Below are 27,780 nucleotides of genomic sequence, written 5' to 3'. Positions count from 1 at the left end.
GATCTTGCAATCTGCCAATTCATTTGTAGATACGTATAGTTGCAAGAAAGTTTGAAAACCTGTTGCATTTTACCTGGTCTTCTGCATTACTCATAAAATGTGTTGTGATATTCAACTTAGGCACAATTATAGACAAAGACAATCTACCTGAACTAATAACACAAACAATTGTACTGCTTCTCATCAATACTGAGTACATCATTTAAACAATCACAGTCTAAGTTCAAAAAAGTATGTGAACTTCTGGGGTAATGCCTCCTACAAGAGCTGTTTGGAGTCAAGTGTTCCAATCAATGAGTTCAAACTGGTGGTGTGGGTTGTAGAGGTGCCCTTTATTAAGACACATAAAGTCAGGTTACTGACAGAGCCTGCACTTCTCAAGCAAGGTCTCTTTATGTGCACCATGCCTTGATCAAAATAACTTTCAGAGGACCTTAGAAGAATTGTAGAGAAGCATGTAGCTGTAAAAGGCTACAAAAGCATTTCTAAAGACCTGAGTGTTCCATCAGTCCAGGGTAAGAGAAATTGTCTACAAATGGAGAAAATTCAGTACTGTTGCTACTTTCCCTAGAGTGGGTATCCTGCAAAGATCACACCAAGAACACAATGTGCTCAGATGAACAGATGCTGGTGACTTTTTACCGCTGCACCAAAGAGAGCATCTTAGCGTACTGCATCTCTGTGTGGTATCTCAGTTGTACAGCAGCTGATAAGGAAAGCACTTCAGCAGGTCGTCTCTAGCGCACAGAAGATCATCAAGACACATCCCAGCCCAGGAGGACACCTACAGCTCATGCTGCCTAAGGAAAGCTACAAGCATCTGTAAGGACAATACACACTCATGCAATCATCTGTTTGAACTTCTTCTATCTGGCAGACGTTATAAGGTTTTCTATGCCCGCACTTCCAGACTGAAAAATAGCTTTTTCCGCAGAGCTGTAATTGCTCTGAACCAATTGATCAAGCATCATCCATAAATTTGTTATATTGCTACTTTCAATGGTTGGTTGGTTGTTCGTCCATTGTTGACGTTGATGAGGACTTCGACACCATTATGGTGATGTCGAGACTAGCGCGTGATTTGGATTTAAGTGAGGGAGAGTTACACAGCGTCAGCCTCACTCTCTCTTCCCAATTCCCATCTGGATCCAGTGGCAAGACAGAGTCTAGACGGCTGGAGATGGGACTAGGCACAGTGGATGACCAGGACATCTTCTGTGTCTTGTCCTGCTCTACACGTTCCACTACACTTGCAGAGACGCCTTCTTGACCGTTGGACCTTCCATAGGTCTCGTCCGCTCAACCCACTGGAGTCTGCCTTCACATGCTGGGATAGACAACTCCCTATCACACCGAGGGTTTGAGACCTGTCGGCTACCCTCACTTGGTTTAGCCGGCTTGTCGAAGCCGTTGCCCGGGGTGTGGCCGCTGTCGCATGCAAACAGCTATGGGGAGCCACAGGTGAGAGCTGAGTGCCAGGTGGGGACCAAAGGTGGACTAACCGCCCTGAAAAGGACGCAACATGTTCCCCCACCGCTACTTTCAATACTGCTTTTACGACTGTCATGCATGTGAGTTGCGCTTTTGTACAGCTGGACATTGCTTGTACTGGCTGGTTACTTGATTTTATTTATTGTTTATTTATTTTATTTGTTGTTTTATAGCATTGAGTACAAGAGTTGCAAACTCATTTTTGCTGTATTGTACTATGAAATGACAATAAAGGTATTTCATTTCATTTCAATGCTGAAGGAGATGAAAAAGAACCCAAGGGTAACAGCAAAAGACCTGCAGAAATCTCTAAAACTTGCTAGTCTCTGTTCATACGTCCACTATAAGAAAAACACTGAACAAGAATGGTGTTCGTGGAAGGACACTATGGAGGATGAGGAGGAGGAGGAAACTACTGCTCTCCAAAAAAAAAAAAATTGCTGCTTGTCTCAAGTTTGCAAAAGACCTGAATGTTCCACAATGCCTCTGGGACAACGTTCTGTGAACAGTTGGGACAAAAGTTGAACTTTCTAGCAGAAATGCACACCATGTTTGGAGGGAAAGGGGCACTGCACACCAACTCCAAAACCTCATCCCAACTGTGAAGCATGGTGGAAGGAACATCATGGTTTGGGGTTGCTGTGCTGCCTTAGGGCCTGGACAGCTTGCAATTGTTGAGGAAACTATGAATTCAAAATATGTATCAAGACATTTTACAGAAGAATGTCAGTGGTGGTCTGTCACCGAAGCTTAATTGAGGTTGGATGATGCAACAAGATGACGATCTGAAAGACAAGAGTAAATCAACAACAGACCGTTCAAAACAGTAAAAAAAAATTGTTTTAGAATGGCCTAGTCAGAGTCCAGACCTTAACGCAATTGAAATGCTGTGCCATGATCTGAAGAGGGTTGTTCAAGTAAGGCGTTCCAGAAATATTGATGAACTGGAAGTTTTGTATGGAGGAATAGTCTTAAAATTCGTCCTTGTTGTTGTGCAAGTCTGATCAGCAGCTACAGGAAAGGTTTGGTGGAGGTTATTCCCGGTAAAAGAGGTTCTACCAGTTATTAAATGAACGAGTTCACATACTTCTCCTAGCTTGGACTGTGAATGATTAAACAATGTGTTCAATAAAGACATGAAAAGTACAATTGTTTGTGCGTTATTAGTTTAGGCAGATTGTGTTTGTCTGTTATTGTGACTTAGTTGAAGATCAGACCACATTTTATGAGTAATTAATGCACAAAACCAGGTAATTGCAAAAGGTTCACAGAATTTTTCTTGCAACTGTATATACAGTGCATAATGGTACAGGTAAGCATGACTACTAACTACATTGACCTAGTGATACCAAAATATTGTCTTAACTGCAGATTAAAAAATACTGTTTTACATTGCAGTGCCATTCTGCTAATTGTGATAGATTCAGAACTAGTTTAGCAGCCCAAAGTAGGCCAGTCATAAGTGCTGTGAGGTGTCTAAACTTGAACTGTACTCCACCACAACCAGTACTTGATTGCTGAAGGAAGTTTAGATCCCCAGATGGTTGTAAAATTACCATGATTGGTGGAGAGAAAACTAGGCAATTACAGAAGGAACAATTTCTTTGGAATTCTGAAAGGGGAGGGAAAGAACTATCTGTTATTAGAATCTGGTTGAAGGTGGCAGTTCATCCTACTCAACCCCCTCTTGTCCACCCACTCCATCTGCAATTCATACTACCTGGTTTTCTCACTTTGACATTTCTGGTGAAGTCTTTGACACGTTGATTGTTGCTCTTTTCACAGATCCTGGATTCTTAATGAAGGACTGGCAAAATTTATGACTTGTCATTTTTAAAAAATTAATTGTTTGCCACTCTAGATTTAGTGCTGGGTATTGATATTTCACTAGGAATTATTTTAAGACTTAGTTGTTTGTTTTGTTCACATAGATCCCTTTTAGAGAACAATAATAAAAACCTTGGTAATCACATCCCATCACAAGATCCCACTGCCGCTTTTGTGCAAGTGAAACTAAGAATAGTTGGTGCTCTGGACTGCAAAATGATATCCATGAAATAACTGAATTTTTAAACAAGTTTTTGTTGTGGTATTTTCTGGATCTAGGCTGGATTTACTGCAGAAGGAACAGAGTCTGGAACACAATTTGATGAAATTAATCTGCTAGAAAAGGTGAGCTTGCATTCAGAGGGGTCATAACTAGACTGCAGTGGGACTGTGTAGTGATTTGAATTGTTGTAACACCTAATGTCAAATTAGGTTCAGAAGTGAAAATAACATTAACATGTTATTTTTTTCCTCTTTTAAATCTCCAAATATAATTAAAATCAAAGATTAAAAATAGACACTCATTTCTGTCAGTTAGTCCAATTAATCATAAGTGTATTTGTACTATCTCAACTGTGACAATCAGCTAGTAAAGAATAATTATCCAATGAGGCCTATGCCAACCTCGTGGTGATGAGGTATGAAATGCTTTGAGGTTGGTCATGACTAGACCGAACTCCTGCCCCAGCAAGGACCTGGACCCATTGCAATTTGCCTATCATATATATTATGTATATAAAAAAATATATATAACCTATAATAGGTCAACGGCAGATGCAATCTCAATGGCTGTCCACGCAGCTTTAGACCACTTGGACAACACAAACACTTATGTCAGGATGCTGTTCATCAACTATAGCTCAGCATTTAATACCATCATTCCTACACCCTGACTGAGAAGTTGCAGAACCTGGGCCTCTGTACCTCCCTCAGCAATTGGATCCTCGACTTCCTAACCGGAAAACCACAGTCTCTGCGGATTGGTGATAATATCTCCTCCTCACTGACGATTATCACTGGTGCACCTCAGGTGTGTGCTTAGCCCACAGCTCTACTCTCTCTAAACCCATGACTGTGTGGCTAGGCATAGCTCAAATACCATCTATAAATCTGCTGACGATACAACCATTGTTGATAGAATCTCAGGTGGTGACGAGAAGGCGTACAGGAGTGAGATATGCCAACTAGTGGAGTGGTGCTGCAGCAACAACCTACCACTCAATGTGAGTAAGGTGAAAGAGCTGATTGTGGACTTCAGGAAGGGTAAGATGAAGGAACACATACCAATCCTCAGAGGGATCGGAAGTGGAGAGAGTGAGCAGTTTCAAGCTCCTGGGTGTCAAGATCTCTCAGGATCTAACCTGCTCCCAACATATTGATGCAGTTATACAGAAGGCAAGACAGTGGTGATACTTTATTAGGAGTTTGAAGAGATTTGGTATGTCAACAAATACATTCAAAAACTTTTGTAGATGTACGATGGAGCGCATTCTGATAGGCTGCATCACTGTCTGGAATGGGGGAGGGGCTACTGCACAGAATGGAAAGAAGCTGCAGAGGGTCGTAAATCTAGTCAGCTCCATCTTGGGTACTAAGCTACAAAGCACCCAGGACATCTTCAAGGAGCAGTGTCTCAGGAAGGCAGTGTCCTTTATTAAGGACCTCCAGCACCCAGGGCATGCCCTTTTCTCACTGTTACATCAGGTAGGAGGTACAGAAACCTGAAGGAACACACTCAGCAATTTAGGAACAGCTTCTTCCCCTCTGCCATCCGATTCCTAAATGGACATTGAACCCTTGGACACTACCTCATTTAAAAAAAAATGTATTTTTTTGCACAATTTTTAATCTGTTCAATATCTGTATACTGTGTAAAGTATACTGAATAAGATTTACTTACTATTTTTTCTTCTATGTATTGCATTGAACAGCTGCTGCTAAGTTAACTAATTTCACGTCAGATGCCAGTTATAATAAACCTGATTCTGAAATTCTCACACTTTTGCTCAAACTTTTGAAATAACATAGAACCAAAGTCATCAGTCATTTAAACTCAGTTAAATGTAAATTGATACTTGGAAGCAATTTATTTAAATAAGGAAAGGCAAAAACTACCAGTTATTAATAATTCTTTAACCTGACCACTACAAAAGCAAAAAAATCAAATGATGGAAAGAATAACATTTCAGAACAGTGAATTTTTATTAGAACTGTCCTGGGTGAAAACATTTCACCTGAAACAATGTTTATTTATTGACAGGTGCTGCCTGTGTATTTTCTATATTTTTCATTGCTATCTTAAAGCAAACTCGCTTCATTGCTCATTGCTTCATTGCATATGAGTTGAGGAACACCAAGCAGTATATCATTCCTATTTGAATTCTGGAAAATGAAGATGGTTCTAATACAGGTCCATGAATTTTGTGTTTCTTTGTACTGAAACGGAAAATAAATTGCACATTGCTGATGTTTAAACTCAAGTCAGTGAGACTTTCAACAAACTCACCTTTGAATGAATCACATTAAGAGCTCTTAGTACACCCTTCTTAACCAATTTAGTATTAATTTTTCAGAATTCCAAGAAGGAAAAACTATTGCATCCACATAAGTTTCAATGGTAATACTGAAAACAGACTGACCTTCTGTCCTAAAAGCTATTGGGAGTTATTAATATTTTGTTAAACAGTTCCTCAGAACTAATTTTGCCAAAATACCCTGGGATATTTTGGAGTGAATGCTCTGAATACACTACAGTGTTCTTTGGTTGCATTTAGTTCACTGTTTTTTAGTAATGATATCAGTGAAGACAAACTCCCAACTAGTATGATTTTAGTGTGCCTATCTTTGTCAAGCTGTTGCCTTGTTCTAACATGGTTTTTGGTTGTTCAGCAGTAGAAAAATTAACAAAACATTCAGTTCTTAATTTTAATGCAGAAACAAAACTGTTACAAGGATTTCTGGAGATGGCCAACAAGCAAAGGACTCAGAACCTTCTGCTATATAAGAGGTGTTGTCACTGGTAAAGTGGAGCCGAAGTGCAATAACTTACTCTACAAATGCTAATGTAATGTTTTTCTTTTGTTTAGGACTGGAATGATTATGATGAGAAAATCCAAGAGTCAGTGGGAATCTATGATGTTACTCACAAGTTTGTTAAGATATGAATTTCACTGCAACTGATATTTGACGCCCTTCTACTTAAATGGACGTCCCAGGATCAGCTGAACAGCTCCTTCCCACGTGCGATTTGTTTGTCATTGCAATGGAGTTGCATCATGTATCACGGTCAAACAATTGTTCATATTAAAATTACCAAGACTAACCGTTATTTGAGATTTTTTTTATTCTTAGCATTTTAATACCACTACAGCAAACTGAATATTTAGGTTGAAAGAGCATAAATGCAAAATACTCAGTAGTGGAGATAAAAATAAATTACATTTTAAATACGTTAATTTATTATTGAAGCTGCAAAGGTACCTCAACGTGAGGTTGTCATTCACAAGTTTGCTCTTTGTTTCATCTTGGTTTGCAGGGCTCTAATTGTATTTTAATTGATACTAACACAACCAACTTCAAGTGCTTAGTTTATGACTGACTGTTTTTGATTTAAATATAAATGAACACAATATAAAGCGCCTAGAAATTGCCTTGAGTTTGCATAATTAAAAACATCACTTCAATTTTAATTCATACAAGGCAAGTCTTTCTGAATTGTTTTTCTGAAACATTACATAGAATGTGTAATGAGGATTAATCTTTGTGTAATCATCATGAAATAAATGTTACAAAATGTTTGAAAAAGGAGGCATTTTGAATGTAGACTTATCAAACTGACAAGGAAAAACAAGCAAAATTAAGTGTAGTTGCTTAGCTTGGAGTGGACTGGTGAGAGGATCAGCCCTTAAAGATTTAGGTTGGTCAGCAAGTTACAAAATAATCTTGTCCAGTAAATATTAATTGCTTAAATTGAAATAATGCTTCTAATTAAGCAAACTCAATCTGATCTGGAGGCGCTTTTAATCTGGAAATTAACGAACAATATGGAGTCCCAATCAAATCTGGGCCATTTCCTAATGATTCTTAGTAGATGTTTTAAAACGGATATGCAGAATTCTCAGTTAAACTCACATCATAGAACTTCATAAAATAAAACAAAGAACCTGCAAAGGACATGTTCCATCTCAACATTAAGGGCAAAAAAATGTTCAATCACATTATTAGCAATGTTTAAAAGCAGCTAGTCCTAATTTCTATTGCATGTGATTCCATCACTATCTTCATATAGCACATAAATGTCTTGATCAAAAGATAAATTTAAAATAAATTGCAAGCAGTTTAATAAAACATTAAGAATTATTTAATAAGCTAATTAATGCACATTGGTGTTCCTCTTTAGTTCATCAAGATTTGGATCAGGATTTAAATACAGTATAATGGAAGAAAAGTATCCACCAGTATCTTGATGATATTTTCAGTTTCATAATAGTAAAACAATGACATCTATTGATGTATCAAGGAGCAGATTGTGGTGGTAAAGGAAGGCACATAACAAACCTAATTAAAAACGGGGTGTCCCTGAGTTACGGGCAATCAATTTATGGATACCTGTACATACTAGCAAGCTCCCATAATGTTAAAGTCCAATGGGTGTGCGAATATTCCCCCCTCCTTTTCTTTCTCCCTCCCTCCACTTTGGTAATTGATCTTTCTTATCAGTCCTATATGCTTTTGATGCTATAGTATAATACCACGGAAATGTATTTTACCTTGGAGTGATTTTATATTTGCTAACTTAAAAACAAAATCAACATATGAACACTTGTAAAAGTGGAACCTGCTTGTTACTTAGCGATGGTCTGCACATGATCAAGGTTAGCTGTGATAATGTTAGAGTGCACCTAACATTTCCATTATACTGTGTGAATGTCAAGTATGTCCAAGTCAGAGGTAGCACAGTTGAACACATATTAAAGTTCTCTAGTGATATACCTCAACTCCGGCTACAGAAGAGTATACTGGAGTTGTATTTCAGTAATTTGTGGCTCTTCAATTAAGAATGTCAAGTTTGCATTTTGAGTCCCATAAACATATCACAGTTGATATTGGAAAGCAGTTGTATCTAACTAATCTGGTTTGCTTTCACCTGGATTAGAGGACTGAACTATCAATGTCTAACCAATATTAGCATCCAAAACGTCAACAATTAAGAATGATTTTAATTCTTTCTAATGTGCTGATTAAGTGATAACATTAAAGTATAACATTTTAGGGCCTTAAGTTCAGTAACTGTGGGATAACATCAATTCCCTCTCCACTTCAGTTTCTGTAACTCAGCCACTGATGGGTTGCCCTTCCAATACGTGAAAAATATCATCCAGACTTTTGCATACACACTTAATGAATTCCTTAGCATCTCGAGCAGGATAGCTGGAAATATTGTAACCCATCCAGTTATCATGAACACTATATCCAACTCCAAAACCATCAGGAACAACAGGTGCAAAGCCTCCTAACTGGACAGCCGAACTGGTTAGAGTGCTGGTGGAAAGAATGTTGTGGTTAATTTTAATATATGATGGATCTTGGAATAGTTCTGGCAAAGGCATTCCTTTAGATTTTGCCAGGTAACGCAAGGCAAATAAATGGCGGTCAAATCCCTGAGCTGTGATAAAAAAAAACAAAAAAAAATTAGTGACCGATGTCAGAAAGACCCTTTTAAAAGTCTGCTTGATAGAACGTAAAATAAAAACTGCAGAAGGTAGCAATCTGAAAATACTCAGCTGGTCAGCCAGCTTCTGTGGAGAGAGAAAATTTATTAATATAAAGGTTGATTATCTTTCATGCCATCTCTTTAAGTGTTACTGAGTATTTCCAGCATTCCTTTTATTTTTATAATAAATTTAAAACATACAGTTTGTCATGATGCAAGATTGTAGCTGGGCTTTATTTAGTAAATGCAGCACAGTTTTAGTCCATGATGCAGTAGTGGGTGATGATGTAGCTTTGGAAAAAGCTCAAAGGCCACAAGAATAATTCTCGTTTTAAAATACCAGTCACACATTCCTCTTGTAGACCCAAAGAATAGAGAAGCCTGCAGGAGGTGTTCAGCTGCACAGTAGACCTGATTCACCCCGTACTCTTGAAGCTATGATGCATGCCTGCAAACTACCAGTTTTATTAAATAAACATATTGGAGCAAAATAGGCTGAATTACTGTATTAATAGCTCATATGCTCTCAATGGCCACTTTATTAGGTACTTCCTGTACCTAATGAGTGCATGTTCATAGTTCTGCTGCTCCTGTAGCTGTAGCTCATCCGCTTCAAGATTCGACACGTGTGTTCAGAGATGCTCTTCTGCACACCACTGTTCAGCTTCAACCAGTCTGGCCATTCTCCTTTGACCTCTCTCATTAACCAGGTGTTTTCACTCACAGAACAGCTGTTCAGTGGATGGTTTTTGTTTTTGATGTTGTTCTCTGCAAACTCTAGAGACTGCTGTGTGAGAAAATTCAATGGAAATTGCACGCCGGGCACTAACAATCATTACACAGTCAAAGTCACTTGGATCACATTTCTTCCCCATTTTGATGTTTGGTATGAACAACTGAACCTCTTGACCATGTCTGCATGCTTTTATGCATTGAGTTTCTGGTACATGACTGGATAATTAGATGTTCGTATTAAAGAGGTATACAGGTTTGCCTAATAAAGTAGCCACTGAGTGTCCTTTTCTTTTTGAAAATTGGCTAATTTCCTAGCAGAATATCTTAAGATTAGCTGGAAGGACATCAAGAGACATCAGGGTCATACTTATTACTTAAGAAGTATCACTTATTGAGGGGAGGCTCCAAGACTGCTGGTTAGATGAAAATTTCTGACTGGATCTAAATTAATATTCCACCATTTTTTGTACTTTGAGCACATAGTTCTAACTTAATTATAAACATTACAGCATAATTGTAGATAACTGAATAGCTGAACTAAGGAAAAGCAAAGCAAGCACACTGCTTTTCTGCTTTTCAGAGTACACAGCCATGTGTACTCTGGTAAAAAAAAAAATATGAATAACCAGAAAAATCTAATGGGCTAAGAAATCTGACTTGCTACAGCATGATTCAAATGGACATTAGTTGCAGGAGACTAGGTTCATATGTAATGTTGATAGCCAAAGGCTGCCTGTGGCATTAAAGGTTGTAAAAACAAAACATTTCAATATCTATCTAAGTAAGCAAATTTGAACTTACCCATTGCAGCCTCTTTGGTTAGCTGCCCATGATACTTGGAGCACTCGTCTATCATTGCCTTCAACTCTGAGTTGCTATGTTTCGAAGGCTGCCTCACAAATGCCTCAGAGCACTTCTGGGTGTATATGGTGGCAGGGCGAATAGTTTCTGTACGACCATGTTTAAATGCTGCAGTGCTGCATGACTCATAAGTGGCTACTGTTTTGCCATACTGCCTCAGAAAGCCCATTTGAAGAGAAAGTTGAGCCACTGCATCAGGACTCAGCTTCTGCTCTTTCAGGAACAGTTTCCCACCTTTTTTATACTCGGCAGCTTCGATAGTCAACGTGCTCACAGTGGTGTCAAATTTTTCTTTAGCATTCAAAATACCCGCTTTAAGAACATCATCGAGTTTAAACTCAAGCTTCTGCACATTCTTAGAGGAGTCAACTATTGCAGGCTGTGTTGTTGGGGAAACTGCAGGCCGCGTGGTTGTGTCTTTGAAAACCTCATTCTGTAAACGCAGGACAGCGACGCCGTCCCCCCACGAATGTTCAAAGTTCACACTTGCACTGCCATCTTTGGTTAATATGAAACTGAACGATTTGTCATACCAGCGGTTGAGGCCATTTCCATGAAGCATGTTATGGGAGAGCTCACGGTGGTCTTTGATGGTAATATCATCAAGGCAAACACAGAAGACAGCAGAATCTATTTTATTTAATGCCTCTTTATTCCCAGCCTCCAATAGTCTCTGTCTTAGTGAGGACCAGACATCCCGATGCTCACTCGTCAAATACCCAAGTGGAAATTCAGGAGGGGGGCTGGAATCAGACAAAATATACTGGAAATGTGCCAGGATTTCTGAAGGCTTTGTGATCCTTCCATCTTGATCAATAACATCAAATATATAGAAATGTCCATTTCTCATCACCAGCAAGTGCTTGCCACTGTTGTTTGTAAGAAGCTCATCTCGAATTGGTCTGGGAATACGAGTGGAATTGAAGAGTCTGTAGTACTGAGACATATCAAGTGGATAGGCATTAACCATATAGGCACCATACCATGAAACAGAACTGGGAACAAAGCGAATGATATTCTTGAAAAGAGCTGTGTCACTTTTAGCAGGATTGAGGTGGAAAATTTCAGGTTCTAGTAAGCCTGCACGAAAAGTCTTCATGAAACGTACTGCAGACACAGTCATGTTGGCTGCCCTAATTAGCTGGTTATTGTATGCAGGATTTGGATCAGGATTAAAGGACATAAAGGGGTTAAAATTCAGGACAACTGATTCACGGGCACTTAGGTACATGTCAAACCATGGTCCTAAAAGTAATGGAAAAAAATAATTCTAAAAGCTCTGAATATATTAAACATTAAAACATACTATGTCCCATATGAAACTTTCCAATTGCTTATCCAGTTTTAATTTTTTTTAAGTCTACTGATTCTAGATAGGTAAATCACCCAATCAACATTCTCTACACAATTCCTCACAAGTGATGTAAAAAGATTCCATGGACCCGTATCGATATTGTATATTAATATACAATATCATATTGACTGTATTGGCCATATCAAGTTGAATTTGATATTATCATTGTAAACACAAGGAATTCTGCAGATGCTAGAAATTCAAGCAACACACATCAAAGTTGCTAGTGAACGCAGGAGGCCAGGCAGCATCTCGAGGAAGAGGTACAGTTGACGTTTCGGGCCGAGACCCTTCGTCAGGACTAACTGAAAGAAGAGCTAGTGAGAGATTTGAAAGTGGGAGGGGGAGGGGGAGATCCAAAATGATAGCAGAAGTGTCTTCCTAGAGATGCTGCCTGGCCTGCTGCGTTCACCAGCAACTTTGATGTGTGTTGCTTGTTATTATCCTTGTTCACTTAGGCAAGTGCTTACCATTCTGGGATCACTGAACAATTAAAGGTAAATTTGCCAGTTTTTCCCTTGCCCTAAACCAGGGATCCCAAGTCCAATTCGGACATTTCTACCAATTCAGAAAAACAAATTGCCGGAGGAACTCATCAAATCAGGCAGAACCTGTGGAGCAAAGGGACAGTTGATTAGTGTGTGGGGGGGGGGGGGTGTGATGAACAAACCAGCAAGACATGAAGTGTGTGTGCTCCCTGCAAAGCAGAAAGGAGTGCAGAGAGGAAGGTGTGACTGATAGTGGGATCATGTTGCAGCTGGCCTAAATTACCAAGAATGATGTACAGGATGCAGAGGCTGGTGGCGTGAAAGGTAAGATCCAAGAGAGTGCTAGCTCTGTTCTGTTTTTGAGGGAAGTAAGGCAAGAATTCCTCCTGCAGTTTGATTTTGTGCCCAGATCCCAGTATTTGCAATTTCTTATATCTTCAGAAGTCAACTAATATTACATAGACCAGAACTTGGAGACATTAAAATCAATCATAATTCCTACTAAAATTATTCACTACGCCATCGGGTAGAAAAGCTGCAATAATTCATCTAAGGCACACTGTAACAAGGAACATTATGCGAATGATTTAAAAAAATCAAACTATTAATCAAGTGGAAAGACAAATAATATATATTTTCAGATTTTCACCAATTAACAGGTTTGTTTCAAACTGGCAAAAAGGACAATTATTATAGCAAATACAAGGAAGCAGCATTTATGTCATTCTTCCAGTTACAGTTGCAGGAAAAAGTTTGTGAATCCTTTGCAATTACCTGGTTTTCTGCATTAATTACTCATAAGGTGTGGTCTGATCTTCATCTAAGTCAGAATAATAGACAAACACAATCTGCCCAAACAAATAACACACTAACAATTGTACTGCTTCTCGTTATTACTGAGCACATCATTTAAACAATCACAGTCTAGGTTCAAAAAAGTATGTGAAACTGGGGTAATGACTTCCACAAAAGTTATTTGGAGTCAGGTGCTCCAATCAATGAATTCAGATTGAAGGTGTGGGTTATAGAGGTGCCCTGCCCTTTAAAAAAGGCGCACAAAGTCAGGTTACTGACAGAGCCTGCACTTCCCAAGAAAGATCTTTTTATGTGTACCATGCCTTGATCAAAACAACTTTCAGAGGACCTTAGAAGAATTGTAGACATGCATGAAGCTGACAAAGCTACAAAAGCATTTCTAAAAACCTGAGTGTTCACCAGTCTACAGTAAGAGAAACTGTCTCCGAATAGAGGAAATTCAATACTGTTGTTACTCTCCCTAGGAGCAAGTGTCCTGCAAAGATCACACCAAGAGCACAATGTGCAATGCTGAAGGAGGTAAATTAAGAACCCAAGGGTAACAGCAAAAGATCTACAGAAATCTCTAAAGCTTATTAAAGTCTTTGTTCATGTGTCCACTATAAGAAAAACACTGAAGAATGGTGTTCACGGAAGGACACTATGAAGGAAACCACTGCTCTCCAAAAAAAAACATTGCTACATGTCTCAAGTTTGCAAAGACCACTTGGTGTTCCACAGTGCTTCTAGGACAGTGTTCTGTGGACTGATGAGACAAAAGTTGAGCTTTTTAGCAGAAATCCACACTACCATGTTTAGAGGAAAAAGAGCACTGCATAACAACACCAAAACCTCATAACAACTGTAAATCATAGTGGAAGGAGCATTATAATCTGGGGTTGCTTTGCTGCCTCAGGGCCTGGACAACTTGCAATTGTTGAGGTAACAATGAATTCAAAATTGTATCACCATTTCACAGGAGAATATCAGGGTAGCAATCTGTCACCTGAAGCTTAATAGAAGTTGGATGATGCAAGAAGACAATGATCCAAAACACAATGGTAAATCAACAACAGAATTGTTTAAATAGAAGAAAATTTGTGTTTTGAAATGGCCAAGTCAGTGTCCAGATCTTAACCAACTGAAATGCTGTGGCATGACCTGATGAGAGCTGGTCATGCAAGGTATCCCAGAAATACTGATGAACTGAAACAGTTTTGTATGGAGGAATGGTCAAAAATTCCTCTAAGCCGATGTGCAGGACTGATCAACAGTTACTAGAAACGACTGGTTGAATTTATTGCTGTACAGGGGGGTCACACCAGTTACTGAAAGCAAAGGTTCACATACTTTTTTCGACAGATATTGCAATATTGGATAATTTTTCTCAACACATAAATGAACAAGTATAATGTTTTTGTGTTATTTATCTAATTAAGTTCTCTTTATCTACTTTTAGGACTTGCGTGAAAATCTGATCACATTTTAGGTTATATTTATGAAGAATAAGAGAAAATTCTAAAGGGTTCACAAACTTTCTAGCACCACTGTATGATACAAAAGAGATAGTCCCTTCAGAACAATGATAGCAGTCAAAGGTTTTCCCTTTCATTTGGTGATAACAGTTCAGATCAAACAGCTTGAGGATCTCACCCGAAATGTAACTGGTGTGTTTGTTTCTTTTGTCCTGAGCCACAAGTTCTTCATGTAACTGTTTCCCAACCCCCTGTTCAAAATCGTGAGCCACCTTTTCTGTTCTCCTGTAACGAAAAACAACATATAATGTGGGCAGATGTGCACATAATTAAGCCGAGCAAGGGGCCACTTGGCATGGATATTAAAATATTTGATCTGTTAAATGCCACTGTTGCCAGGTCTAAAATCAGAAACAGAGGTAAACTCACAGATAGAACTCTGATACACGAGGAAATCTGCAGATGCTGGAATTTCAAGCAACACACATAAAAGTTGCTGGTGAACATAGCAGGCCAGGCAGCATCTCTAGAAAGAGGTACAGTCGACGTTTCAGGCCGAGACCCTTCGTCAGGACTAACTGAAGGAAGAGCTAGTAAGAGATTTGAAAGTGGGAGGGGGAGGGGTAGGGGGAGATCCAAAATGATAGGAGAAGACAGGAGGAGGAGGGATGGAGCCAAGAGCTGGACAGTTGATTGGCAAAAGGGATATGAGAGGATCATGGGACAGGAGGCCTAGGGAGAAGGAAAAGGGGAAGGGGGGGGGAAACCCAGAGGATGGGCAAGGGGTATAGTCAGAGGGTCAGAGGGAGAAAAAGGAGAGACAGAAAAGGAATGTGTGTATATAAATAAATAACGGATGGGTATGAGGGGGAGGTGGAGCATTAGCGGAAGTTTGAGAGGTCAATGTTCATGCCATCAGGTTGGAGGCTACCCAGACAGAATATAAGGTGTTGTTCCTCCAACCTGAGTGTGGCTTCATCTTTACAGTAGAGGAGGCCGTGGATAGACATATCAGAATGGGAATCGGACGTGGAATTAAAATGTGCGGCCACTGGGAGATCCTGCTTTCTCTTGTCTTCTCCTATCATTTTGGATCTCTCCCTCCTCCTCCCACTTTCAAATCTCTTACTAGCTCTTCCTTCAGTTAGTCCTGACGAAGGGTCTCAGCCCGAAACGTCGACTGTACCTCTTCCTCGAGATGCTGCCTGGCCTGCTGCGTCACCAGCAACTTTTATGTGTGTTGACAGAATTCCAATGTTTGCTTACCCAGACATTTCCTATGCCTCAAAATGTCTAGACAGTTCAAAGACTAGACAGTTCCCTGTTCAGTTGCAAACATTAGCTATTTAAAGAAAGATTATGTTTCAAGACTCAATTATGATTTTATTTCTTTTCTCCATCTTTTTAGAAGCACAATAAAGCTGTAGAACATGCATCTTTTTTAATCTGATGCCTACCTCTTCTGAAGATTTTGACTCCTACATGAGTATGTCCAAGGTGCTACAAACTCTCTGGTGCTTCATCAAAATGGCTACTTTCCCTGCATGCCCACACACTGTAGACCAGGATAGTCTTCCATAAGTTACCCGCTGTCAAGCCAGATTCAATTCTCACCAAACGAAGATGGTTGTGGATAGTGCAGAATATTGGTATACAGTGGGATATAGATCAGTTACAGATATGGGTGGAGAAATGGCAGATGGAGATTAACCCAGCCAAATGTGAAGTGTTGCACCTCGGTAAGTCGTATATAAAGAGTTGATGAGCAGAGGGATCTTGGGGTCCAAATTCATAGCTCCTTGAAAGTGGCTATACGGACTGATAGGGCGGCTATAAGGTGGTATATGGCTTCATTAGTCAAGGCATTGAGTTCAAAAGCCAGAAAGTTATGTTGCAACTTTATAAAACTCTAGTTACGCCACATTTGGAGTATTGCATACAATTCCTGGTCACGCCCCCCTCCCCCCCCATTATAGGAAGAATGTCGAGGCTTTGGAAGAATGCAGAAGAAGTTTACCAAGATGCTGCCTGTATTAGAGGGCATGTGCTACAATGAGAGGATGGACAAACATGGGTTGTTTTCTCTGAAGTGGCAGAGGCTGGGTGAAGATCTGATAGAGGTTTATAAGATCGTGAGAGGCATAGAGTAAACAGACAATATCTTTTTCCCAGGGTTGAAATGTCTAATAGCAGAGGGCATGCAGAGGGAAGGCTCTACAATGAGCAGTCAAAACTACCCATCACTGGCAAAAGCCTGCCCATTAAGGACATATAAAGAAAGGTGAAAAAAAGGGCCTGTGACATCATGAAGGATTCAATACACTCTGTTCATGGACTGTTTGTCCAATACAGGACCACCAGACTAAATAACAGATAATTTCCCAAGCAGTAAAACCAATCAATACCTCCGCCCACTAACTCCACACTACTTCATTATTTTCTACCTGTCACGTTATGCACAACCTAGCATCACCTTATGGATATACAATCATTGTATATAAGCTTTCTTATCTAATTATATTTATTATGTGTTTTTTATTATTGTGTTTTTTTATCTTTCATGGGATTTTTGGGGTTTATTGGATCTGGGGTAACAATTATTTTGTTCTCCTTACATTTGTGAACAGGAAAAGACATTAAATAATCTTAGAATGTATTTAAGTTTAGAAGGGGTAAGTCAAGGGAGATGTGAGGGGCAAGAACTTTTCACACAGAGTGGTGGGTCCCTGGGGTGGTGGTAGAGGCAGATACACTAGGAATTTTTAAGAGACGTTTAGATAGGCTCCTGGACGTGAGGGAAATGAAAGGAAATGTACATTCTGCAGGTAGAAGGGATTAGTTTAGTTGGCCATTTGATTATTAATTGAATTGGTTTGGCACAACGCTGTGGGCCCAGAGGCCTGTGCTATGCTGTGCCGCTCTACGTTCTATGGCTGTAGATATACAATTCTTGCAGTGCATTTGGTGAATATACAGAAATGGAAATCAGTATTACCACTCTAGTCCGGGAACACAAAAGCTTTTTGTGTTATCCATTTACCATCTTATTAAGAAAAGATGACAACAAAAATAGGTTGTAAAATTTTTAATTTTCAAATTACGTATATCAAATTAATTTTGAATTAAGCTACAGAAGTAAACCAATATCTAGTAACATAGAGGTGCATAAACTGCAGAAATCAATGATTTGTGCAAAAATCACTCCTCAATTGCTGACTGCATTGTATAAAATGAGACCTGCACTCAGCACACCAGGATGATTCTAGTCCATTCCCAGTTAAATTATCTCAGCTGAGGCTTTTCAACTTCATGTGAAAGGAAGGGGAAACTCTGCCAGCATTCACATGTCCTGATCATTGTTCACTGATCTCTATTGGAGGGACAGTATACGAGTTGGTTAAGGCTAGACAGGGTTCGGGATGTGAGCAACCCAACAACCCAACCGTACATTACCAAGGTTCACTGGTAGTTGAAGAGAGAAATATATAACTATGCTTCTGACATCATCCCATTTCAAGTAACTTCAAAAGTAAACACAGCATCGGACAAACAAAAAGCCAGTTAATATTTTAAATGGTATTGCTTAGAAGAGGAATGTTGGCCATGGAGAATACTCCCATTGTAAAATAGTGTCAATAAAAGATTTTTAAAAAAATTAAACAATTAGTTTTATTTGTCACACGTCCATCAAAACATTGAAACATACAGTAAAATGTGCTATTTTGTTTAAATGACTTACACGGTCCAAGGTTTGTGCTGGGGGACAGCCTGTAAGTGTTGCTATGCTCACAAGTCACTAACCATAACCGTATAGCTTGGGATTGTGGGAGGAAACAGGAGCTCCTGGAGGAAAGCCTTATGGTCATGGGAAGAACAGACAAACTCCTTACAGACAGCAGCGGAAAATGAACCCATTGGTGATTGCTGACTCTATAAAGTAATTGCACTTACTGCTACGCTACCGTAGCACTTGGTGTCACACTTATGCATTTAAATAAATATTATCAACAAGTAAAGCATTTGATATACTAGACTTTTGACAATCTGTATTGACTTGGTACCCCATTCAAGAGCCAGTCTGTAACTACTGGTTAATCCATATCTTTCCAAATAATTAAGTCAAAATATTAATATATGAACACTATCTTCATGAAGAAGCTTGAAAGTAATAATGAAACAAGTATATGCCTGCTCTAATTCCTTCGCTTTCGTTTCCCCAATACAAGGCACATACTTGTCTCTCAATAGTCCCAAAATGCAATCTATACATGACCTTTGTGAAGATTTAAAGCACTTGTTCAGAGCACATTCGAGTGATGTCTCTCCTCCTCTTCACTTGGGGAAAAGGCCTCAACTCTACATCTCACCCCTCTACAATGCTGACTCATAGTTCCTACTCTGCAGCATATGAAGCTTTGTTCTAAACTGAATTTATGAATAACATAATTTCAACAAATAAGCTATACTTATATCATAAACAGTAGGAGGGTATTACATTTGAAAGATAAAAACAAATTAAAATCTGTATCAGGTTATTTTGATACAAAACACAAAATAAATGATAGGCAAATTTCTGGATTGTCCATGTCTTTGTATCCATATATTATTGAGGTCTCAATAGGAATTCACTCCCAGATGAGCTAAGCACTTTTTATGCACACGTCAAAAGGGAGAATAAAATTATACACGTGCGAGTCCCTGCAGCATCCCTGAGATCTCTCTCGGTGACCGGCGTCAGAACATCTTTCATGGGGGTGAACAAGGCATCAGGCCCTGATGATGCACCTGGTAAGGTAATGAAAACCTGTGCCAACCAACTGGCGGGAGTATTCCAGGATATCTTCAATCTTTCACGAGGTTCTCACCTGCTTCAGTGCCCCAGGAGAGCAGGCTGAGCTGCCTCAACAACTATCACCCAGCTGCACTCACATCGACTGTGGTGAAGGGCTCTGAGAGGTTGGTTTTGACCAGAATCAACATCCAAGGAAGGATCTGGACCCGCTGCAATTTGCCTATCACCACAATAGGTCTACAGTTGACGCAATCTCACTGGCTCTCCACTGGGCCTTGGATCTCCTGGCCAATAGCAATACCTGTATCTGCGGGCTGTTTATTGAATATAGCTAAGTGTTTAACACAACGATACCCTCAGTACTAATTAACAAGCTCCAAAACCTGGGGCTCTGTACCTTCCACCTGCAACTGGACCCTTGCCTTCCTCATCGGTAGACAATGGTCAATGTAGATCAGAAATACCATCTTCTCCTCACTAATAATCAACACTGGCGCACTGCAGGGTGGTACTGCTCTGTTCTCTCTACACCCATGTCTGTGTGGCTAGCCACAGCTCAAACAACATCTATAAATTAGCGAACAACACAACTATTGTTGGCAGAATTTCAGATGATTAAGGGAGGGCATACAGGAGTGAGATAGATCAGCTGGTTGAGTATTGTTGCAACAGCAACCTTGCACTCAATGTCAGGAACTGATTGTGCACTTCAGGAAGGGGAGGTCAAAGGAACACACACCAGTTTTCACCGAGGGATCTGCAACGGAAAGGGTGAGCTTTTTCAAGTTCCTGGGTGTCAACAACTCTGAAGACCTATCCGGAGCCCAACGTATGGATGCAATTACAAAGAAGGCACATTATCAGCTATATTGCATCAGAAGTTTGAAGGGACTAGGAATGATACTAAAGACTCCTGCGAATTTCTACCGATGTACCATAGAGAACATTCTAACTGGCTGCATTGATGTGTGGTATGGAGCGGCCACAGCACAGGATCAGAAAAGGCTGCAGAAAGTTTCAAGCTCAAACAACTCCATCATGGGCACTAGCCTCCCCTGCATCGAGGACCTCTTCAGAAGACAATGTCTCAAAAAGTGACATCCATCATTAAGGACCCCCATCACACAGGACATGCCCTTTTCTGATTGCTACCATCAAGGAGGAAGTACAGGAGCCTGAAGACACACACTCAATGCATAGGAACAGACTCCCCCCCGCCCCCCCACCATCAGATTTCTGAATGGACAGTGAACACTATCTCACTAATTTTTTTGCTCTCTTTTTTTCATGACATACTTAATTTAATTATATATTTCTTATCGTAATTGACAGTTTTTATTATCTTGTATTGCAATGTACTGCTGCCGCAAAACAACAAATTCCACAATATATGTCAGTGATATCAAAGCAGATTCTAATTCGGGTGAGATTACCTTTAAATACTTGCATATTTTATCAGATATGGTAGCTACTAATAATTGTGCAATGAGGCTGAAGGGGCAAATTCCAAGAACATCATATACATTAAAATACTGGAAAACACTCAAATCAAAACCCTGGGTGTTTACTCCTTAGCATTACAAAGTTAACATAACATTCCTAAACTACCAGCTGATTAAAATTTCATTCACTTACCTATATTGGTCATTATCTAAAAGTGGTCTCTGTGCATTCAGGAAACGGCGGACTGTATCCTGCAGCTTTGGAATGGGTAACCTTTGGGGTAAAGATAATAAATTAGGAGGTAGCTCAGGAACACAGCCTAAAGCTGCAGGACAATTAGTTTTCAAATTGAAATATAATGTACACCATCTTCAATTTTCATTTATACTGCTGTATAAAATATCACTTATTAATACCAAGTACCACGTGAAGGTCCTGTAGGCTTATATTTTATACAAAGTGTTGCTTGGCATCAAAGCCATAACTTGATGCACTGGGAAGAAGATTATGATGTGAGACTTTTAGGAAGCATTTGTCACCATAACGATCTTTAGTTAAAGAAATATTATGTCAACACCTGACATTTTTGATCATTACAAAGATTTCTTCAAAATTATTTGTATCACTTGAAGTTCAATTTAAAACTCACATCCAATTTACACACACAAAATGCTGGAGAAACTCAGCAGTCCAGGCAGCATCTATGGAAAAGAGTACTGTTGATGTTTTGGGCCAAGTGAGTCCTGCCGAACGGTTTCGGACCGAAACGTGAACTGTACTTTTATCCATTGACATTGCCTGGCCTGCTGAGTTCCTCCAGCATTTTGTGTGCTACTTGGATTTCCAGCATCTGCAGATTTTCTCTTGTTTGTGATTGGGTGACACTCAATTTGATATTTTTCCCCAATTCAAACAGGCAATAAAAGCAAAACACCATTTTGATAACCAATGATGGTCACTGGGAATAGTTCTTACCTGAAGATTTCATAACATGACATCTACTTTAATAATTCTGAGGAAGGATCACAGCATTGGGCAGTCAACATCAATATCAAGGAACTCTTGGTCAGGAAAGAAATGAGGGTGTGCTCTGAGTATTACAAGCTGTTATAGCAAGTACAAGTAAAAAACTTCAAAGACCAGCAAGGGGTTGAGTATGTGCCTATACAATACATGCAAATAATCAACCAATACTAAAATTTGTATGGAAACCATTCCACACTCCAGTGATGGTCTGAACAATCTATTAATACTAATCTCATTTTCAGATAAACATAAAAATCCTATGAAAATTCCAAATTCTAGTGGAATTTGTGAAGCCAACAAATACAAGAACATCAGAATTAGGAGCAGGAGTAAACCATCTAGCCCTTCAAATCTGCTCCACCATTCAATGCTGATCTTCCATTTCATTGCTGGAAAATGGCACTATCTCCATTGTCTTTAATCCACTTCATGTCCACAAATCTATCAAACAAAACATCCACAGCCCTCCAGGGTAAAGAATGGCAAAGATTCATCACCTTCTGAGTGAAGAAATTTTACCTCATCATGAATTACCTAATCCTTGTTTTGAGGTTGTGCTTCAGTTCTGGATGCCTCAACCCAGGAAAACAACCCTCCTACAATAAGCTTATCTAGCTCAGTGTGGATTTTGTAAATCTCAATGAGATCACTTTATGTGAGTATGCTGCCAGTGGTGTCCTTTATGTGAGTATGCTGCCAGTGGTGTCCTTCACTGGTCGGTGTTGAGGGTGGTTCTTTCATGTTATTTTAGATAACAGAATTGAAGGCTTTATGACCAAGTTTGCAGATGATACGAAGACAGGTGGAGGGACAGGAGTGTTAGAGAATCAGGGAGTCTGCAGAAGGACTTGGACAAATTGGGAGAATGGGCAAAGAAGTGGCAGATGGAATATCGTGTACAGAAATGCATGGTCATGCACTCTAGTGGAAAGAATAAAGGTGTAGACTTTTTTTTAAATAAACAGGGAGAAAATTCAGAAATCAGAGGTGCAAAGGTACTTGGGAGCCCTTGTACAAGATTCCCTAAAGGCTATAACATTCAGGTTGAGTCAGTAGTAAGGGAGGCAAAACTCAAGGTTAGCATTAATTTCAAGAGGACTAGAATATGAAAGCAAGGATCTAATGTCAAAGCTTTGTCAGACATTGGTCAGACCAGACTTGGAGTCCTGTGCGCAGGTTATGGCTCCTTATCTAAGAAAGCATGTGTTAGCATTGGAGGGCGTCCTGCTGATGTTCATAAGAACGATCTGGGGAATGAAAGGGTTAACATGAGCCTGTACTCATTGCAGTTTAGAAGAATGTGGGGAGATCTCACTGAAACCTATTGAATGCCGAAAGGCCTACACAGAGTGGACGTGGAGAAGATGGTTCTTACAGTGGGGGAATCTAGGACCAGAGGGCACGGCCTCAGAGTACAAGGACATCTCTTTGGAACAGAGATGAGGAGGAATTTCTTTAGCCAGAGGGTGATGCGTGGCACAACTGGCAGGTGTCTCCCCCAGATGAGTTAAATCTTTTTTTAACACTCGATTTGAAGATGCCAACACTGATGAGCCGCTGATGTGACCTGCAGCTCGAGGCTGAAGTACGCAGGTGTTTCCAATGAGTGGACAGTCACAAGGCTTCGGGACCAGATGGCATCCCAGCGCGAGTACTCAGATTGTGTGCGGGACAACTGGCAGATGTGTTTACAGACATTTTTAATCTTTCCCTCTCCCAGTGTAGAGTGCCTTCCTGCTTCAAAACATCCACCATTGTTCCTGTACCTAAAAAGACGAAGGTGACATGTCTGAGCGACTGGCATCCTGCCGCATTCAACTCAATAGTAAGCTCACACCGTCCTTGCACATCTGGAGAACAGGACTGCCTATGTGAGAATGCTGTTCTTGGACTACAGTTCAGCATTCAACACAACTCCCTCCAGGCTCGAGAAAAAGCTCAGAGACCTCAGCCTTCACCCTGCCTTGTGTAGCTGGATCCTGGACTTCCTGTCAGATCGCCAGCAGGAAAGAGCGGGCTTCCTCACCTCTGTCCCTCTGACCCTCAACACAGGTGCCCCTCAGAGATGTGTACTAAGCCCCCCCTTTACTTTGTATATCCATGACTGTGTCGCCACCCACAGCTCTAATCTGCTAATTAAATTTGCTGACGACACTATACCGATTGGCCTAATCTCAAAGAATAATGAGGCAGCCTACAGAGAAGTAGTCATCACCCTGACACAGTGGTGTCAAGAAAACAACCTCTCCCTCAATGTCACAAAAACAAAGGAGCTGGTTGTGGATTACAGGAGGAATGGAGACAGGCTCACCCCTATTGACATCAATGGATCTGGGGTTGAGAGGGTGAACAGCTTTAAGTTTCTCGGCATAAACATCACCGAGGATCTCAAGTGGTCTGTACATACCGGATGTGTGGTGAAAAAGACACAACAGTGCTTCTTTCACCTCAGACAGTTGAAGTTTGGTATGGGCCCCCAACTCCTAAGAACTTTCTACAGGGGCACAATTGAGAGCATCCTGACTGGCTGCATCACTGCCTGATATGGGAACTGTACCTCCCTCAATCGCAGGTTTCTGCAGAGAGTAGTGCGAACAGTCCAGCGCATCTGCAGATGTGAACTTCCCACTATTCAGGACATTTACAGAGACAGGTGTGTAATAAGGGTCCGAATGATCATTGGGGACTCAAGTCACCCCAACCACAAACTGTTCCAGCTGCTACCATCCGGCAACGGTACCGCAGCATAAAAGCCAGGACCAACATTCTCCAGGACAGCTTCTTCCACCAGGACATCAGACTGATTAATTCATGCTGACACAACTGTATTTCTATGTTATATTGACTAACCTATTGAGGCAACGTGTTGTGTCCTTGAGCAAGGCACTTAACCACACATTGCTCTGCGACGACACTGGTGCCAAGCTGTATGGGTCCTAATGCCCTTCCCTTGGACAACATCAGTGTCGCGGAGAGGGGAGACTTGCAGCATGGGCAACTGCTGGTCTTCCATACAACCTTGCCCAGGCCTGTGCCCTGGAGAGTGAAGACTTTCCAGGCGCAGATCCATGGTCTCGCAAGACTAACGGATGCCTTAAACTGACTAACCTGTTGTACATACTATTTATTACAATTACTATAAATTGCACATTTAGACAGAGATGTAATGTAAAGATTTTTACTCCTCATGTATATTAAGGATGTAAGTAATAAAGTCAATTCAATTCAGTGATAAATCTGTGGAATTCATTGCCACAGATGGCTGTGAGGGCCAAGTTATTGGGTATATCTAAAGCAAAGGTTGATAGGTTCTTGATTAGAAAGAGTGTCAAAGACTACAGAGAGAAGGCAGGAGGATTGGGTTGAGAGGGATAATATATCAGCCATAATGGAGTGATGGAACAGACATGATGAGCCAAATGGCCTAATTCTGCTCTTATGTCTTAAGCCAAACAGGAAGATGCAATGCTTGTTGTTGCTAGTGGTATGCGTGGATTTTTCAGGGATGTTCTGAGAGTTTTTGAATCTCTTTTTTTGTCTACCATGTGACCAATTTGCCCCGTCAGTTCTCCATAAATGTAAGTAATAAAGGCAAACTGTCATTTCTCTTCCCATTTGCTTGCTGCACCTGTACGTTTGTTTAACTGCGTGCGCCTTTGTTTATACCTCAATATTTCTTAATTTTCCAGCATCGTTAAAACATTTTGAAGTGCATGACTCACAATTTTCCTATAGGTCCCACACAGGAGATTAGTGTGCAAACTTAAAGCACACGGTATTGCGGGTAAGGTATTGGTGTGGGTGGAGAGTTGGTTAGCAGACAGGAAGCAAAGCGTGGGAATAAACGGGACCTTTTCAGAATGGCAGGCGGTGACTAGTGGGGTACCGCAAGGCTCAGTGCTGGGACCTCAGTTGTTTACAATATATATTAATGACTTGGATGAGGGAATTAAATGCAGCATCTCCAAGTTTGCGGATGACACGAAGCTGGGTGGCTGTGTTAGCTGTGAGGAGGATGCTAAGAGGATGCAGAGTGACTTGGATAGGTTGGGTGAGTGGGCAAATTCATGGCAGATGCAATTTAATGTGGATAAATGTGAAGTTATCCACTTTGGTGGCAAAAATAGGAAAACAGATTATTATCTGAATGGTGGCCGATTAGGAAAAGGGGAGGTGCAACGAGACCTGGGTGTCATTATACACCAGTCATTGAAAGTGGGCATGCAGGTACAGCAGGCGGTGAAAAAGGCGAATGGTATGCTGGCATTTATAGCGAGAGGATTCGAGTACAGGAGCAGGGAGGTACTACTGCAGTTGTACAAGGCCTTGGTGAGACCACACCTGGAGTATTGTGTGCAGTTTTGGTCCCCTAATCTGAGGAAAGACATCCTTGCCATAGAGGGAGTACAAAGAAGGTTCACCAGATTGATTCCTGGGATGGCAGGACTTTCATATGAAGAAAGATTGGATGAACTGGGCTTGTACTTGTTGGAATTTAGAAGATTGAGGGGGGATCTGATTGAAACGTATAAGATCCTAAAGGGATTGGACAGGCTAGATGCAGGAAGATTGTTCCCGATGTTGGGGAAGTCCAGAACGAGGGGTCACAGTTTGAGGATAGAGGGGATGCCTTTTAGGACCAAGATTAGGAAAAACTTCTTCACACAGAGAGTGGTGAATCTGTGGAATTCTCTGCCACAGGAAACAGTTGAGGCCAGTTCATTGGCTATATCTAAGAGGGAGTTAGATATGGCCCTTGTGGCTACGGGGGTCAGGGGGTATGGAGGGAAGGCTGGGGCGGGGTTCTGAGTTGGATGATCAGCCATGATCATAATAAATGGCGGTGCAGGCTCGAAGGGCCGAATGGCCTACTCCTGCACCTATTTTCTATGTATGTTTCTATGTATTCTATTTCCATGTTCTCATTCACTTTGTCAAATATCCAAACTGAAATCTCTTTGCAGCCTTCTCCTTTACTTACACCTACTTCTGTAGCACCGGAAAACTTGGAAATAAAATATTTGGGCCTCTCGGTCATTGATGTGTATTGCATATAGGTGGGCCACAAACACCAACCTCTGGCCACGGGAAACCAGTATGCAAAAGACCCATTTATTCCCCGCAAACTACAAACTTATTTTAAGCGGATTCATAATTGTGATCAGTTTACAGCAGCAATACGTAGTGTGATATTTGCCTAACCTTGCAGATTATAATCAGGAGCTTCGGGATACAAGTGATACAGGCAAACTGTAACAACTCAGTGAAGGTAACGCTTTCACAATTTGGGTAATATGTTTTCCAGCAACCTTCACTCCACAACCCATTCAAAGTGCAACGAACGCGCAGTTCAAGAACTCGGGTGTTTTGCAAGTTGCCCTTTCATCCAGCAGTCCACGAAAACAAAAAAAAAACACTGCACAAAGGCACGGGAGGGAACCGGCACTAACCGCGGGAGACTCTTCTGGAAGTGGTTGGTGGGAACGATGCTTTCGTGCAGATAGTCGGGGTCGGGACTGGAGCTGCTCGGCCGCTGCAGAGATCGGCCGCCGACCGGAGCCCGCACCGTGATCGCAACCCGGGCTCGGCACTGCCAGGCCGGAGACGCCACCCACCCCAGTTCGCTCAGTTTGCTGGCAGCAGGGGGAAGTCGCAAGGCAGCCATCACAGCCGTAAATCACAAGCACTTATGCAAACAATCAAAGAATCCCGATTTAACAAGTAGTGGTTCGGTCGCGGTCGCACTCCTGGATTTCCGGGAAGTTTCGGCAAAGCCCCGG

At 40.8% G+C, this 27,780-nt stretch overlaps 2 protein-coding genes across 6 annotated transcripts in view; one reads left to right on the top strand and one right to left on the bottom strand.

The window, feature by feature from the left end:
• The window catches only part of czib (CXXC motif containing zinc binding protein), a 19,015-nt gene extending 12,097 nt beyond the window's left edge, over positions 1–6,918 (top strand). Inside the window, exons 7-8 of one of the 2 annotated variants that reach the window (XM_072273829.1) lie at positions 3,598–3,663; positions 6,405–6,918. In XM_072273829.1, coding sequence (XP_072129930.1) covers positions 3,598–3,663; positions 6,405–6,482 — 144 coding nt within the window. In that variant the 3' untranslated portion in view covers positions 6,483–6,918. The remainder of the gene's footprint in view (positions 1–3,597; positions 3,664–6,404) is intronic. The other variant, XM_072273828.1, reaches the window with a different exon arrangement.
• cpt2 (carnitine palmitoyltransferase 2) lies at positions 6,648–27,780 on the bottom strand. Of its 4 annotated transcripts, none has more exons than XM_072273823.1 (5): positions 27,451–27,780; positions 21,167–21,247; positions 14,918–15,024; positions 10,568–11,872; positions 6,648–8,983 (listed from the first exon to the last, which is right to left on the bottom strand). In XM_072273823.1, exons 1-5 carry the CDS (start codon positions 27,663–27,665, stop codon positions 8,652–8,654), a joined length of 2,040 nt encoding a protein of 679 aa, XP_072129924.1. In that variant the 5' UTR covers positions 27,666–27,780; the 3' UTR covers positions 6,648–8,651. The 4 variants fall into 4 exon arrangements, with proteins under 4 accessions (XP_072129924.1, XP_072129925.1, XP_072129926.1 ...); XM_072273824.1 differs by having other exon boundaries at positions 27,616–27,780; XM_072273825.1 differs by lacking the exon at positions 27,451–27,780 and adding an exon at positions 21,950–22,031.

Source organism: Mobula birostris, chromosome 12 (assembly GCF_030028105.1).
Source record: "Mobula birostris isolate sMobBir1 chromosome 12, sMobBir1.hap1, whole genome shotgun sequence".
NCBI lineage: Eukaryota > Metazoa > Chordata > Chondrichthyes > Myliobatiformes > Myliobatidae > Mobula > Mobula birostris.
This window is presented reverse-complemented; position numbering and strand designations above follow the sequence as displayed.

Coding starts and splice junctions, on each gene's coding strand:
- cpt2 (XM_072273823.1), bottom strand. CDS start 27,665: ATGGCTGCCTTGCGACTTCCCCCTGCTGCCAGCAAACTGAGCGAACTG. Junction 21,248..27,450: donor TTCCAGAAGAGTCTCCCGCG/GTTAGTGCCGGT, acceptor TTTACCCCAAAG/GTTACCCATTCCAAAGCTGC. Junction 11,873..14,917: donor ACACACCAGTTACATTTCGG/GTGAGATCCTCA, acceptor CATTACTTTTAG/GACCATGGTTTGACATGTAC.